This window comes from Salvelinus alpinus, chromosome 3 (assembly GCF_045679555.1).
Source record: "Salvelinus alpinus chromosome 3, SLU_Salpinus.1, whole genome shotgun sequence".
Classification (NCBI taxonomy): Eukaryota; Metazoa; Chordata; class Actinopteri; order Salmoniformes; family Salmonidae; genus Salvelinus; species Salvelinus alpinus.
In genome coordinates, this window is record NC_092088.1 from 50305149 (window position 1) to 50322267 (window position 17119).

General features: G+C 43.3%; 1 protein-coding gene across 4 annotated transcripts in view; it reads left to right on the forward strand.

Annotated features, from left to right (window-relative positions):
• The first annotated feature begins 10006 nt into the window (after positions 1–10006).
• Positions 10007–17119, forward strand: part of LOC139570887 (phosphatidylinositol 3,4,5-trisphosphate 3-phosphatase and dual-specificity protein phosphatase PTEN-like) — a 44099-nt gene continuing 36986 nt past the window's right edge. For 3 of the 4 annotated variants that reach the window (XM_071393187.1, XM_071393186.1, XM_071393188.1), the window contains exon 1: positions 10007–11043. In XM_071393187.1, coding sequence (XP_071249288.1) covers positions 10965–11043 — 79 coding nt within the window. In that variant the 5' untranslated portion in view covers positions 10007–10964. The remainder of the gene's footprint in view (positions 11044–17119) is intronic. The other variant, XM_071393185.1, reaches the window with a different exon arrangement.

Genomic DNA, 17119 nt, shown 5'->3' on the forward strand with positions numbered 1-17119 from the left:
CTACCTACATGGAGACCAAAAACTGGCCACTTTAACAAATGGATCACTAGTCACTTTAAACAATGCCATTTTAAATAATGCCACTTTATTAATGTTCACATATCTTACATTACTCATATCATATGTATATACTGTATGTTAAACCATCTATTGCACCTTGCCTATGCCGCTCGGCCATCGCTCATCCATATATTTATATGTACATATTCTCATTTCCCCCCTTTTAGATTTGTGTATATTAGGTAGTTGTTGGTGAATTGTTAGATTACTGTTAGATATTACTGCACTGTCAGAAGCACAAGCATTTCGCTACACTCACATTAACATCTGCTAACCATGTGTATGTGACAAATAAAATTTGATTTGAAACCAAATTGTTATCAGTAAAAACACAAACTAATTGGTAGGTCTAGGGCTGTGGTGGTCATAACATTGCAAATCACTGCCAGTCTCACAGTGACTGACCGTTAATTAAGAAACATGTTTAGCATCTCCAGGCCTCTACGCATACAAGCCGCTGATGCACGCCTTGGGAAAATATCAATTTAAAATATAGTCTAATAAATCCATTTAATACACACCAAAATAAATCCATTATTTATTTTAGGCAGGTCTAAAGAAACATTATGATTTCAAGAAAATGAACCGAATAGGAGTTGGCCTGCTGTATGTTATCTGGCTATGCGCCATGCCATAGGCTATAGGCTCGTGTATTTAGCAGACAAGATATGCTTATAAGTCTCATGCCATAATTTTATATGATTTTATATTAAGAAAAATATAATTGAACTTAGTTGAATAAACATGTGCATATGAAGTGGCTATGTTGAGCGTAAAAGTGATAATTTGAAACAGGTCCTATACACTAGATTTAAAGTTATTAGGCTAATTTAGTTGTGAATTATACAAACCTTAGAATGTCTTAGAAATCAAAACATACTGTATATGGGCTGCATGATGCGGCTATAGGCTACTGATGATTTGAAAAGTTGCAAAAAAAGCTTGTGCTCTGTGCCTTGCCTCAGGCTGCACACCTGTTCTCTCATCAAGTAATCATATTTTCACCCATCAGACTATTCTCAATGTAATCTTGTCTTTACTATTATGTTACATTTGTTTCAATTTAGAATGGCCTATTATCAAATGGGTACAAACAGGGAAAAGTGAATGCACTCGAATAGCGAATGGAGGCCGCTTTCCCTCAACTCTGTATGCAATTGTCACGCCCTGGCCATAGAGAGGCTTTTATTCTCTATTTTGGTTAGGCCAGGGTGTGACTAGGGTGGGCATTCTAGTTTCTTTATTTCTATGTTTTCTGTTTCTATGTTTTGGCAGGGTATGGTTCTCAATCAGGGACAGCTGTCTATCATTGTCTCTGATTGGGAATCATAATTAGAAAGCCTGTTTTTCCACCTTAGTTGTGGGTAGTTGACTTGGTTAGTGGCCTGTATAGCCCTGGTAAGCTTCACGTTTGTTTTTTTTGTTTCTTGTTTTTGTTGGCTACATTCATAATTTAAAAAAGTACGCTTACCACGCTGCACCTTGTTCCGGTCATTTCACTGACGACGTTCGTGACAGAACTACCCACCACAAACGGACCAAGCAGCGTGGTAAGGAGGACTGGACATGGGAGGACATCCTGAATGGGAAAGGATCCTGGACGTGGGAGGAGATCCTGGCGGGAAAGGATCGCCTGCCGTGGGAGCAGGTGGAAGCAGCGAGGAAGGTGGAGGCAGCGAGTAAAAGGGCCCAGGATTACACAGGGTCACGGCTGACACGAAAGACCGGGATGCCACTCCCCAAAACATTTTTGGGAGGGCACACGAGAAGATTGACTGAGTCAGGTTGGAGACCTGAGCCAACTCCTCGTGCTTACCGTAGGAAGCGTGGTACTGGTCAGGCACCGTGTTATGCGGTGGAGCGCACGGTGTCTCCACCGGGCTGTGCGCTCAGCGCTTCTGGCCGCTAGTGCGTCTCTACGGCCTAGGATATCCTGCGCCAGCTCTGCGCACTGTGTCTCCGGTGCATCTGCACAGCCCAGTGCGTCCTGTGCCAGCGCCCCGCCTTTGCCGGGCGAAGGTAACCATCCAGCCAGGACGGGTTGTGCAGGCTCTACGCTCGAGACCTCCAGTGCGCCTCCACGGCCCAGTGTATCCGGTGCCTGCTCCAAGAACCAGGCCTCCTATATGTCTCCCCAGCCTGGTGAGTCCTGTGCCTGCACCCAGAACCAGGCCCCCTGTATATCTCCCCAGCCTGGTAAGCCCTGTGGCAGCTACACGCACCAGGCTGTCCATACGTCTCCTCACTCCAGTGATGATCAATGGCACGAAGCCTCCAGTGATGATCCATGGCACGAAGCCTCCAGTGATGATCCATGGCACGAAGCCTCAGGTGATGATCCATGGCACAAAGTCTCCAGTGATGATCCATGGCACGAAGCCTCCAGTGATGATCCATGGCACGAAGCCTCCAGTAATGATCCATGGCACGAAGCCTCCAGTGATGATCCATGGCACGAAGCCTCCAGTGATGATTCATGGCATGAAGCCTCCAGTGATGGTCCATGGCCTGGAGCCTGCAATGAGGATCCATGGCACGAAGCCTCCAGTATTGATCCGCGGTCCGGAGCCTGCAGCGACGGCCTCCAGTCCGGAGCCTCCAGCGACGGTCCCCAGTCCGTAGCCGCCAGCGAGGGTCCCCAGTCCGGGGCCTGCAGCGAGGGTCCCCAGTCCGGAGCCTGCAGCGAGGGTCCCCAGTCCGGGGCCTGCAGCGAGGGTCCCCAGTCGGGGCCTGCATCGAGGATCCCCAGTCCGGGGCCTGCAGCGAGGGTCCCCAGTCCAGAGGCGCCACCCAAGTGGGGGGAGCCAGAGGTGGAGCGGGGTCTGCGTCCCGCACCGGAGCCGCCACCGAAGTAGATGCCCACCCGGACCCTCCCCTATAGAGTCAGGTTTTGCGGCCGGAGTCCGCACCTTTGGGGGGGGTACTGTAACGCCCTGGCCATAGAGAGGCTTTTATTCTCTATTTTGGTTAGGCCAGGGTGTGACTAGGGTGGGCATTCTAGTTTCTTTATTCTAGTTTCTTCAATCAGGGACAGATGTCTATCGTTGTCTCTGATTGGGAATCATACTTAGGCAGCCTGTTTTTCCACCTTAGTTGTGGGTAGTTGAATTTGTTAGTGGCCTGTATAGCCCTACTAAGCTTCACATTCGTTTTTGTTGTTTCTTGTTTTTGTTGGCGACATTCATAATTTTTTTAAAGTACGCTCACTACGCTGCAACTTGGTCCGGTCATTTCCCTGACGACGTTTGTGACAGCAATAGGCTCCCAAACCATGTTCCTGCAGCTAACCAGTGCATAATTTGAGAAACCAAGTGAAATAGGTTGGGAAACATCGATAGTTTTCACAACTAAACATAGTATTTAATTAAACTGTTGACAGCCCCTTTCTCTGTGCTCTTGAGAAAGGAATGAAGGAGAGAGAGGAGATGGAAACGCACAGTGGTGAGATATTCTGTAGCTAACGGTAATGTGCCTATTTTGCGGAACAAAAAATAAACGCAACATGTAAAGTGTTGGTCTTCATGTTTCATGAACCAAAATAAAAAATCCCACAAATGTTCCATACTCACAAAAAGCTAATTTCTCTCAAATGTTGTGCACACAATTTTGTGTTAGTGAGCATTTCTCATTTGCCAAGATAATCCATCCACTTGACAGGTGTGGCATATCAAGAAGCTGATTAAACAGCCTGAACATTACAAAGATGCACCTTGTGCTGGGGACAAAAGGCCACTCTAAAATGTGCAGTTTTGTCACACAACACAATGCCACAGATGTCTCAAGTTTTGAGGGAGAATCTAAAAGAAATCAGCCAAGACCTCAGAAAAATTATTGTAGACCTCCACAAGTCTGGTTCATCCTTGGGAGCAATTTCTAAATGCCTGAGGACCTTGTGAAGATGCTGGAGGAAACGGGTACAAATGTATCTTAATCCACAGTAAAACGAGTCCTATATCGACATAACCTGAAAGGCAGCTCAGCAAGGAAGAAGCCACTGCTCCAAAACCGATATAAAAAATCCAGACTACGGTTTGCAACTGCACATGGGGACAAAGATCGTACTTTGTGGAGAAATGTCCTCTGGTCTGATGAAACAAAAATAGATCTGCTTGGCCATAATGACCATCATTATGTTTGGAGGAAAAAGGGGGCTTGCAAGCCGAAGAACACCATCCCAACCGTGAATCACGGGGGTGGCAGCATCATGTTGTGGGGGTGCTTTGCTGCAGGAGGGACTGGTGCACTTCACTAAATAGATGGCATCATGAGGTAGGAAAATTATGTGGATATATTGAAGCAATTTCTCAAGAAATCAGTCAGGAAGTTAAAGCTTGGTCGCAAATGGGTCTTCCAAATGAACAATGACCCCAAGCATACTTCCAAAGCTGTGGCAAAATGGCTTAAGGACAACAAAGTCAAGGTATTGGAGTGGCCATCACAAAGCCCTGACCTCAATCCTATAGAACATTTGTGAGCAGAACTGAAAAAGCGTGTGCAAGCAAGGAGGCCTACAAAACCTGACTCAGTTACACCAGCCCTGTCAGGAGGAATGGGCCAAAATTCACCCAACTTATTGTGGGAAGCTTGTGGAAGGCTATCCGAAACGTTTGACCCAAGTTAAACAATTTAAAGGCAATGCTACCAAATACTAATTGAGTGTATGTAAACTTCTGACCCAGGGGAATGTGATGAAAGAAATAAAAGCTGAAATAAATCATTCTCTCTACTATTATTCTGACATTTCATATTCTTAAAATGAAATGGTGATCCTAACTGACCTAAGACAGGGAATTTTTACTAGGATTAAATGTCAGGAATTGTGAAAAACTGAGTTTAAATGTATTTGGCTAAGGTGTATGTAAACTTCCGATTTCAACTGTATACACACAGTGCATTCAGAAAGTATTTAGACCCCTGAATTCTTCCACATTTTGTTACAGCCTTATTCTAAAATTGATTAAATTGTTTGTTGAATTTTTTCCAAATGTATTAAAAACAAAAAAAATGTAATATGACATTGACATAAGTATTCTTTACTCAGTATTTTACTGAATCACCTTTGACAGCAATTACAGCCTTGAGTCTTCTTGGGTATGATGTTACAAGCTTGGCACACCTGTTTTTCGGGAGTTTCTCCCATTCTTCTCTGCAGATCCTCTCAAGCTCTGTCAGGTTGGATGGGGTCTATCCAGAGATGTTCGATTGGGTTCAAATTTAGGCTCTGGCTGGGCCACTCAAGGACATTCAGAGACTTGTCCCGAAGCCACTCCTGTGTTGTTTTGGCTGTGTGCTTTGGGTCATTGTAATGTTGGAAGGTGAACCTTCGCCCCAGTCTGAGGTCCTGAGCGCTCTGGAGCATCAAGGATCATCAAGGATCTCTGTACTTTGCTCCATTCATCTTTCCCTCGATTCTGACTAGTCTCCTAGTTCCTGCCGCTGAAAAACATCCCAACAGCATGATGCTGCCACCGCCATGCTTCACCGTAGGGATGGTGCCAGGTTTCCTCCAGATGTGACGTTTGGCATTCTGGCCAAAGAGTTCAATCTTGATTTCATCAGACCAGAGAATCTTGTTTCTCATGGTCTGGGAGTTCTTAAGTTGCCTCTTGGCAAACTCCAAGCAGGCTGCCATATGCCTTTTACTGGGGAATGGCTTCCACCTGGCCACTCTACCATAAAAGCCTGATAGGTGGAGTTCTGTAACAATGGTTGTCCTTCTGGAAAGGTTCTCCCATCTCCACAGAGGAACTCTGGAGCTCTGTCAGAGTGACCATCGAGTTCTTGGTCACCTCCCTGATCAAGGACTTTCTCCCGCAATTGCTCAGTTTGGCCGGGCGGCCAGCTCTAGGAAGAGTCTTGGTGGGTCCAAACTTCTTCCATTTAAGAATGATGGAGGCCACTGTGTTCTTTGGGACATTCAATGCTGCAGATTGATCAGAAAAATGTATAATTTAATACATTTTAGAATAAGGCTGTCACGTTACAAAATGTGGAAAAAGTCAGGGGGTCTGAATACTTTCCGAATGCACTGTATGGGTAATACAGGTAACACAATTTTATATTCCAATATTTACAAGTTCTGGGGACGGGGATTGGGGGGGAAAGTGTTTAAATTGTGCAGTATTTAGCAATCATAATAAGAGTAAGCAGTTGTGAAGTGTGTAGCATGAATGTACTGTGTGTGTGTGTGTGTGTGTGTGTGTGTGTGTGTGTGTGTGTGTGTGTGTGTGTGTGTGTGTGTGTGCGTGTGTGTGTGCGTGTGCATGTGTTTGCGTGTGTGTGTGTTTGCTTGCATGCGTGCGTGTGTGAGTGCATGTGTGCTAAGTTGGTTTTTCCAGTGCAGGTGGTCAGACCAGTTCAAGTGTTCAGCAGTCTGATGACTTTTAGATAAAATCTGTATCTGAGTCTGTTGGCATCAGACCTCATGCTCCGATACTGTCTGTCCGATGTTAAGGGAGTGAACAGCTCGTTGCTGGAGTGTGTGCAGTCCTTGATGATGCTGCAGGACTTCCTCAGGCTCTGTTTCAAGAAAGTATCCTAGATGGGTGGGAAAACGTCCCCATTGATGTACTGGGCCATTTTCACCACCTGCTGGAGGGCCTTGCCGCTGTGGATGGAGCAATTCCCATACCAGGGTGCAGCGGTAGTATTTGCGAAGGACCTGGGGTGTCATGCCAAATTTCTTGGGGTGAAGGGGATCCGGGGACCCCCCAGATCATTTTTATTTTTAAGTACTGAGAAGCTCAGTTCTGGTGACTTTTCAAAAGGACATTCTACTCCAAAATGAATGAAAATATAATTTTCACCTCCAGAAATGACCCCAAAATTGGTTAAATTATTTATACATATTGGACCATAAATATAGCCTATCCATAGGCTGGCCATGGTCCATATTGCCAGGTATGCTATTATCAATAAGCATTATCACCTGTAGCCCAACTGATGCATCACAGTTGCTATAAATAAATAGGGGTGAGGTTGCCTCTGTGAGGACAGACGCTGGGAAACGAGAAGCAAGTACAGGGAGTGAATGTTTAATAAATAACCGACATGAAACAAAACAAGGACAGCGTCTGGACAGGGGGAACAAAATAAACATTAATGCTGACACAGGGATGAAACTGAGGAATAGACAGATATAGGGGAGGCAATCACTAAGTGATGGAGTCCAGGTGAGTCCGATGAATCACATAAAGATGGTGACAGGTGTGCGTAACAATGGGCCGCCTGGCGCCCTCAAGAGCCAGAGAGGGGGAGTGAAGGCAGGCGTGACACTACCCCTCCTCTAGGCGCACCACCCGACGTCCCAGCCCGACAAGCCGGCTGAGGCGTGGGAGCCCGACGAACCGACTGAGGCGTGGGAGCCCGACGAGACGGCTGAGGCGTGGGAGCCCGACGAGACGGCTGAGGTATGACTTGGGATGGGAGCCTGCCGAGCCAACCGAGGCAAGAAAACCTCTCGCGCCAGCTAAGGCATGGAAGCCTGTCGAGCCAACTGAGGCATCCCCGGTTCCTTCGGCAGAGGCACCCGGATCTTACGTCACCAACAAAAAATTCCCTGATGCTTCCAATATTGTGGTGTCAGCATTCTGTGAGGACAGACGCTGGGAGACGCGAAACAAGTACAGGGAGTGAATATTGAATAAATAACTGACATGAAACAACAAGGACAGCGTCTGGACGTGGAACATAAACGATATTAATGCTGACACGGGGATGAAACTGAGGTATATACAGATACTGTATAGGGGAGGCAATCAATAAGTGATGGAGTCCAGACGAGTCCAATGAAGCACTGATGCGCGTCACGATGGTGACAGGTGTGCGTAATGTTGGGCCGGAGCAGGAGCAGGTGTGACAGCCTATCTGCATTTACACTATTGTGTTAATCATTAGCTAGATTCCAAATGTAATATTTTAACTAGTTAGCATCCTATTGATGAAATATACAGTACCAGTCAAAAGTTTGGACCCACCTACTCATTCAAGGGTTGTTCTTTATTTTTGCTATTTTCTACATTGTAGAATAATAGCAAAGACATCAAAACTATGAAATAACACATATAAAATCATGTAGTAACCAAAAAAAGTTTTAAACAAATCAAAATACATTTTAGATTATTCAAAGTAGCCACCCTTTGCCTTGATGACAGCTTTGCACACTCTTGGCATTTTCTCAACCAGTTTCATGAGGTAGTCAACTGGAATGCATTTCAATTAACAGGTAAATCCAGGGTGGCCCTTAAGCTTAATCGCAACAGTAGAAGATAGACAAGCATAATCCACTGAGAAACCTTTGACTGGACATAATGTCAGTTTTTTTGGTACTGCAGGCCCAGTCTATAAGAAGAAGATTTCCAGTTAGCATTATAGGTGGATCGGTTTGTTTCATCTGCTATGTCCCAGGTAACTCCATTTAGATCTGCTAACTGTACCGTCAGTATTTTTTAGGACTTCCAACAGGGGAACTGCACATCAAAATGTATATATCATGTCCAGTCCAAGTGATAACTATAGCCCACCACAGCACATCCTCCAGCCCAGCTGTCAGCAATGATTGGGTTGCTTGTTGAAATCCTATATATTGTGTCATGCCCTGATCTGTTTCACCCGTCCTTGTGATTGTCTCCACCCCTCCAGGTGTCGCTTATTTTCCCCAGTGTATTTATCCATGTGTTTCCTGTCTCTCTGTGCCAGTTCGTCTTGTCTGTTTCAAGTCAATCAGCATGTTTTTCCTGTGCTCCTGCTTTTGCTATTCTCTCTTTTTCTAGTCCTCTCGGTTTTGACCCTTGCCTGTTTTCTGGACACTGTACCCGCCTGCCTGACCAGTCTGCCTGCACTGACCTCGAGCCTACCTGAGTACCTCCTGGACTCTGATCTGGTTTTGACCTTTTGACTGTCCACGACTATTCTCCCGCCTACCCCTTTTGGAACTAATAAATATCAAACACTCAAACCATCTGCCTCCTGTGTTTGCATCTGGGTCTGGCCCTGAGCCCTTATAACATGCAGTGCTGCAGGGTTTTGTTCACAAGCCAGAAGGATTTGGAATATGTGACGACCCTCCCACTCTGTCTGCCGAATTCTTTCTCTTTGCTCTTGTTTTCCTTAATAGGATGTCGGTGGGCGGAGCTGGGAGGGTCGTCAGCGAAATGGGACACACCTGGGCTCGGGTGTGTCCCGGAATAATTACACCTTTTCCCCATTCATTGAGGAGACTCTCTCCATGCACACACACTGTCAGATTTTGGTTGTGGCAATTTTGTGTCTGTTTTGTTTGTCTGCGTTGGCACCTTTCAACACCCCTCATTATCACATCTAGTGTATGCACGCACGCAACCACTCACTTATACTACTGATTACTGACTACACACACACACACCATTGTTAATTGTATTTAAGTTACTTCAGTTAATAAATATATTTTTGTTATTCCTTATCTCCCTTTTTGTTATGGAATTCGAGGCGGTTTGTGACAAATGTTCCACAATGGTTTTTGATTACCGGTGGTTGATCAGGATGGTTGATCAGCCACAGTTTCAGTTTTAAGGGTGTAACATCAAAATGCATCCACATTTGGGAAATGATGGTTTACAAGTTGCAACAGGGATAAAGCATCTAGCACAGAATCAGAGAAAATGCCAAATAGCCTTCTCTAAGCAGGCCCTTTCATCCTAACCTAAACTTTAGGCAGGGAGAGTTGGTCTAAGCCTTTGAATTGAGCAAATAATATGTTTGCCGTTTTTTGTATCTAGAAATACAACTGACAGACACCCCTACTTCCACACCCCACTCTAGTCACACACACACAAACAGATATCCCCCTGTCAATTCAAGGACTCAATTGGCCCACATGGATAAATGCAATAAGGTACACTAGAAACGAAAAAATGACATGTTGGAAACTTTCATAATTACAAAAACACGTGATCACTTTGACAGAGGAGAGACTTGCATGTGCTCTGATGTGTCCTTCCGCTGCCAACAAAAGAACTAGCTAGCCGACTACAAAAAACGGCAATCGGAAAAACGTACACTGTAAATCTTCTGCAATGAAACAGCTATTCTAAGAATGCACATGTATTTATTTGATAGAAACTTTTTTATTTCTAGATCTATATATTTGCGGCGGTGGGATATATATATTTTAAACCTCTACATATTTTTTTTCCTCCGTTGGAAGCCATGATGGAAGCTTGAGAGAAACGCAAAAAGAAGATGCTTCCCTGGACATATGTCAAACGAGTCTGTGCAAATATTTGGTCTTTGTATAGCCATTATACATGCACGTTGGAGCCTGACACTTTTTCGCGTGTATTTTGGCAATCTATTGGTGAAGATGTTGATTCGCTAGGAGGTTTTTGGATTTTTTAAAAAGTGGGTAGCTATTGCAGCTCGCTAGATGGCTAGCTAAGTCTGAGTGGATACGGTAACTAATTACTGCTGGGCTTTCCAAAGGCCGGTAGTCTTCAAATTCGAGCGAGCGCCGGAGAGTTATCTCCTCGCTGGTCGGTCAATCACGGCGGCTTCGGTAGATCAAGAGATTCGGACTGTATTATACCTTACGGTTAGGCGGGAGGATAATTGTATGTATTTTTCAAGGGGGAGTTGCAAGACAAATTCCAATATTGGGAAAGTTTGGCCTGCGCGGAAGAGCAGAGCAAGGCCCGTCTCTATGATCCAGAGAAAAGGCCATTCTAGCTAGCTAACGCGTTAATCCTACTCACGACGACGACCACTGCTGGCTTGTCTCTGCGAGGAAGGAGCTGCAAAATCAAAAGAGCAAAGGGCCATCGAGAAGCAAAGCCATTGCCAACCGAAGCAAAAGCAACGGCAGCCAGCTAACTTTTCATAATTTGAAACCCACAGACTCCTGTCACTAGCCAGCAAGCTAGTTAGCTACAATGGCTGCGATAATAAAAGAAATGGTCAGCCGGAACAAAAGGAGATACCAGGAGGATGGGTTCGACTTGGACTTAACGTGTATCCTTTTCTTAAATAACTAACGTTATACAGTTTAGTATACAGTAAACTAGCTAACTAGCCACGTTAGTATACCTCAATGGAATATCGTTGATTGCTAACTAACGTTAAGGTAGCTAACGTTAGCTGGCTAATGTTTGCTAATTTATTGATACGACAGAATAGAAAACATGTTTGAAAGGTGGTGTGAAGCTGTCAAATGTCATGAGGTTAAGTTACTACACATATTTATAGGATTAATGTTCCCACACATCCATATCTCCATGTTACAGCACTTGTTTACACTAGACAGACGGACATAGCTAGCTAAATTAGAAACGGAGGCCGCCTAGGCTAAGTTAGCTATATCTAGTGTGCAAGATAAACTGGGAAGGAAGTGTATTTCCTCAACTGGAGGCACACGTAGTGTATGGATCTGTGCAACACTTACTGTAGCAGTTTTTTTAAATGTTATTTCTCGCACACATGAAAGATAAGGGGCATATCAGTGTCTTTCGAAAGCTTTTTAGAAAGCAATGATTATTGATGCATCTAAACGTTAAAACAGTGTCGGAATTGTAGTTCACATGGAGCCAACCGTGGGCGAATGCAACCGCTGAAAACCCTACATACAGAGAAGGGTTTAAGAGCTTGGTTCCGATTAGCAGCCAGTCAATATTACATAACTTTATTGGTTACAAATAGTCCATCTCTAGACATGACTACTTTGCCATTAGGTAGCTACTGTAGCTTGCTAAAGTAAAGCGTGGCTTCTTATTTGACAGTGCAGGGAAGATGGTTGGCTGCGTTAATGTTTTCTTATCTAGCTATGACTAACTATAACTAGCGAACCTAGCTATTGATCAGCTAATCAATAACACAGAGGCGGCATTTACACAGGCAGCCCAATTTTGATATGTTGCCCTATTATGGGCAATGGGTCAGAATTTGGCTAGTGTGTAAATGCAGCCTGACAGTTCTGGCACTATGGCCCAGGCCAATTTTATCATGGATTTAATTATTGGGCATGTTGGGAAGCAATCAATTGAATGTTTAAGACCGTGCAATGCACCTTTCAAATGTCCTGCTATCCGGATTAAAAGAAACAAAAGATGGTGTCGTGAATTGGTCAATCTTGCGCCATGTGCTGCTAGCTGTCAAACGTGATCTAAATTAGGGTAATGGTAATTTATCTGGCATCCTTGATTAAAAAATATTTGAAGAACACTAGCGAATTCCAAAAGGGCCTCAATGCAGTTCTTTATGCAAATGTTATAATTGAGAAGATCTTTAGGAAATTAACACAAATCCCTCCAAAAGACACACCTACATATACAGGTTTTGGAGAGTTGTGGGGGTGTTAAGTGCCTTGTTCAAGGGCACAACGGTAGGCAATGGTATCTAGGATTTGATACTAGTAAACCTCCGGTTGCAAGCGGTTGCTGGCTCATCTCTCTAACCGCCAAGCTACCTGCCGCCCCACATTCACGCTAATCATTTCTAGAGGTTAACTTCAGAACATGCGCATATATACTGTCAAGTGAAGTTTGATCTAGACCTATATCCATTTTGTTAACCCATAGGATGGTAGTCCCTTGCAGCACATCTCCAACCTGGCCAACCTGGCCCTGATATTGAAGACCAGTTCAAGCGAGTGCACTGAACGGGTGTGTGCTTGGAATCTGCTCGGTATGGTAAAATACCTTGGCAGAGGAAAATGCTGGAGCAACTACTGAAGACTGTCTTACAAGCTGACATCAAAGGTCAAGTTGTGACATCTTCTACCTGGCTGTTTTTTAAAATTTATATTTTAATGTGTTTTGACACTTGAGTTCATGTTGGAAATCAGAAGTGGAGACAGGCAAATGGGGGCGAGACGGTGGGAAGGGTGGACACGGATTGAACCCTGGTCAAAAGACTGAAGTATTGCATTCATTTCATAGTTTTCTCTGTTGACGTGGATAATGTGTCCAATGTTTATTTGGAGAATTTTGTGCAATTTAATATTTGCAATGCAATGGTGATGCCATTCAGAACAATTTACACTGAACAAAAGTATAAACGCAACATGTGAAGTGTTAGATGTTTCATGAGCTGAAATAAAAGATCCCAGAAATGTTCCATATGCACAAAAGGCTTATTTCTCTAAAATGTTGTGCATAAATTTGTTTACATCTCTGTTAGTGAGCATTTCTCCTTTGCCAAGTCAATCCACCCACCTGACAGGTGTGGCATATCAAGAAGCTAATTAAACAGCATGATCATTATACAGGTGCACCTTGTCCTGGGGACAATAAAAGGCCACTAAAATGTGCAGTTTTGTCATGCCACAGATGTCTCAAGTTTTGAGGGAGTGTGCAATTGCCATGCCGGCTGCAGGAATGTCCACCAGAGCTGTTGCCAGAGAACGTTAATTTCTCTACCGTAAGCCGTCTCCGACATCGTTTTAGAGAATTTGTCGGTGTGTCCAACCGGTCTCACAACCACAGACCACGTGTATGGCGTGCATTTGCTGATATCAACGTTGTGATCTGGGATGTGGTTATGGTATGGGCAGGCATAAGCTACAGACAATAAACAGAATTGCATTTTATTGATGGCAAAATCAATGCACAGAGATACTGTGACGAGATCCTGAGGCCAATTGCCATGCCATTCATCTGCCGCCGTCACCTTATGTTTCAGCATTATAATGCATGGCTCTGTCGCAAGGATCTGTACAGAATTCCTGGAAGCTGAAAATGTCCCAGCTCTTCCATGGCCTGCATATTTACCAGACATGTCACCCATTGAGCAAGTTTGGGATGCTCTGGATGAACATGTACAACAACGTGTTCCTGTTTCCACCAATATCCAGCAACTTCGCACAGTCATCGAAGAGGAGTGGGACAACATTCCACCAGCCACAATCAACAGCATGATGAACTCTATGCAAAGGAGATGTGTTGTGCTGCATGAGGCAAATGGTTGTCACACTAGACACTGACTTGTTTTCTGATCTATCCCCTACTTTTTTTTTTTAAGGTATCTGTGACCAACAGATGCATATCTGTATTCCTAGTCACAGAAATCCATGAATTAGGGCCTCATGAAAATATTTAAATTGCATGATTTACATATGAACTGTAACTCAGTAAATTCTTTGATTGTTTCATGTTGCGTTTTATATTTTTGTTCAATATAGTTCAGAGGCTAATGGCAGTCCCTACAGGATTTCAGTGTCTCTCTGTGATATTTGCGGGCAAAAATGCTTGATATTTCTGCAGCAATTCAGACATTTTGAGATTTGGGACGATTGTGTCCATTTTGTCACATGTGCTGATGGGGGGAGGAGTTTGGCTTGACCGAACCATTAATTTTATGCAGTAAAAGTTCATTGGTTAAAAGCCCTCTTTTTGTAATGCTACGATCAGACAGTTTTATGCAGTAATATTGCAGTGATTACTGTTGTATACGGTAATAGTAATGATGCACCGATATGACATTTTTGGCCAATACCGATATTTGCCTTGCCAAAAAACCTGATAACGATAACTAATATTTAAAATTTTAGCGGCCTTTTAAGCATTCTAGTACAGTTAAATAGTTAACACACACACATGGACGCATCGGTTTAAGGCACTGCATCACAGTGCAAGAGGCGTCACTACAGTCCCTGGTTCGAATCCATGCTGTATCACATTCGGCCGTGATTGGGAGTCCCATAGGGCAGCGCACAATTGGCCCAGCGTCGTCTGGGTTTGGCTAGGGTAGGCCATCTTTGTTCTGAACTGACTTGCCTAGTTAAATAAAGGTTACTCACACACACCACACTGACCAAAAAGTTATTTTGTTGGCATTTACATATGTCCCCATTACCAGTAAAACACAATCAAAACCTATTTATTTTATTTACTTGCTGTGCTGTTTCATTGTTCAGTCGTTTCATTCTCAACCAGGATTTCTATGGAACACTGTTTGGGTCTTTGCATGTCAATAAAGATGCATGTCAAATAACACTATTTGACGTGTCAAATAAGCTTGTTGACCAATCAGGACCTGAATATGACTGCACTTCACATAATAATTGAACGCGTTCATATTTTTTTAACGTAGATATTACACATTGATTACACTATCACTCGTATTTCATATGTCACAACGATTCATCGATACGTATGCTAAGATACTGGTAAAGTTGTCTCGCGCACCTACAGTGCTGGTCATTAAAAAAAAGCTAGCTAGCTAGCTCAAGGATGCAAGCAATGTTCTTCCCCAAAAACATAGCTACTGAAACAGATGTCTTTTTGCTATTGTTAGCTAGCTAACTATATAGCTAGGTGTCATCTAAAATAACCCTAATTTATAAGACAGTTGTTATTTGATTAATGGTGGTCAGACCCATCTATGTGAAGCTAGCCACATTAAGGATTAGCAATAATAGTGGACTTTGCGGTTAGCCTTCAAAATAAAAGTATGTCATTGACAGTGATGCAAATGAATACAAATAGTAGAATTATGCCATAATTGAATAGATCATGCTAATCGAGGTTGGAATGTTATATGCACCTGTACATAGCCATCTGTAAATAGCCCACCCAACTACCTCATCCCCATATTGTTATTTATTTTTTCTGCTCCTTTGCACCCCATTATCTCTACTTGCACATCCATCTTCTGCACATCTATCACTCCAGTGTTTAATTGCTAAATTGTAATTATTTTGCCACTATGGCATATTTATTGCCTTACCTCCCTAATCTTACTTCATTTGCACACACTGTATATAGACTTTTCTATTGCGTTATTGACTGTACATTTGTTTATTCCATGTGTAACTCTGTGTTGTTTGTCTCACACTGCTTTGCTTTATCTTGGCCAGGTCGCAGTTGTAAATGAGAACTTGTTCTCAACTGACCTACCTGGTTAAATAAAGGTGAAATAAATTTAATAAATATATAAAAATCAACAAAAGATCAGTTGTTAATTTGACAAATCAGTTAATCACACTGGATGTATTATACTTTAGAATTGCATTGTGGGCATACTTATTTCACTCTACAGCCTTACCTACGGATTGTGGATCAATGACGTGGGGTATCAGTCTACTCAGTGACACCCAGAGAACATTAGCGTCGTAGCTCTTGTTGCGTGACTCTGAAACAACTGAATTGAGCCACGTTTGTTGTCAACCTATGTGTATTGAACCCTATTCCAGAGGAAAAACAATACTGCATGGATGTTTTGGAGTCTGATAACTGAGGAGGTCGTTGGGAAAAAATATATTGAATATTGAGTATACTGTTACCCAATTTTGTTGATCCCCAATCCTTAGGTAAAGCTGTACAGTGCAATATGAATGTCAATACACACAATAGGCTGACTGAGGAGGTGATTTCACACAGTCACAGTCCCGCGATAATAGCTACAATGCTAATATTTGCCTAAACTCTTCACAGTTCTGTGGGTGTCACCGAGTAGGCTGATAACCCATTTCTTTGCTTCACATTCCAACCTTGTTTAACATTGTCTCGTCTAAATATGGCATGGTTCCACCAATTTGTAACCTTCAGCATCACTTTCAAAGAGGTACTTTTATTTTGAAGGTAAACTGAAAATTCAACTTGTGCCTTATTGTGGCTAGCTTCACAACACATAACCCGGTCAGGTCGAGCGTCACTAGCCAGATGAAGCCAGCTGGCATGCTTATAACGTTAGCTTTGGGCAACAGGGTTAAGTAGCTGGCTAGCTATTTATTTTCATGAACTGAAGTTCAATTTCAGTAGGCGATCAACAAGTGGCTACATAGCCAATACTTACTCACAAGGATTCCTAAATCATTGCTAAGAATAGTGAAAATGAGAGCAGTTTCTACTGGTCAATGTTTTCAGGTTGGTTGTATTGGTGCTAGCTAGGTACCAAGCTAAAGTTAGCTAGCTACCCCAGAAGTTGCGGTCGAACAAATAATGCTTTATTACCAAAGCGGTATTGTAAACACATCGTTTGTGGCTGGTGTTTGCAGACTTTTTTGTACAGCTTTGACAGTGCTACTGATAGTAGTGGCGGCACTTGGCTTGCACGTGCAAATTCAGAACACACAACATTCTATAATAGAACT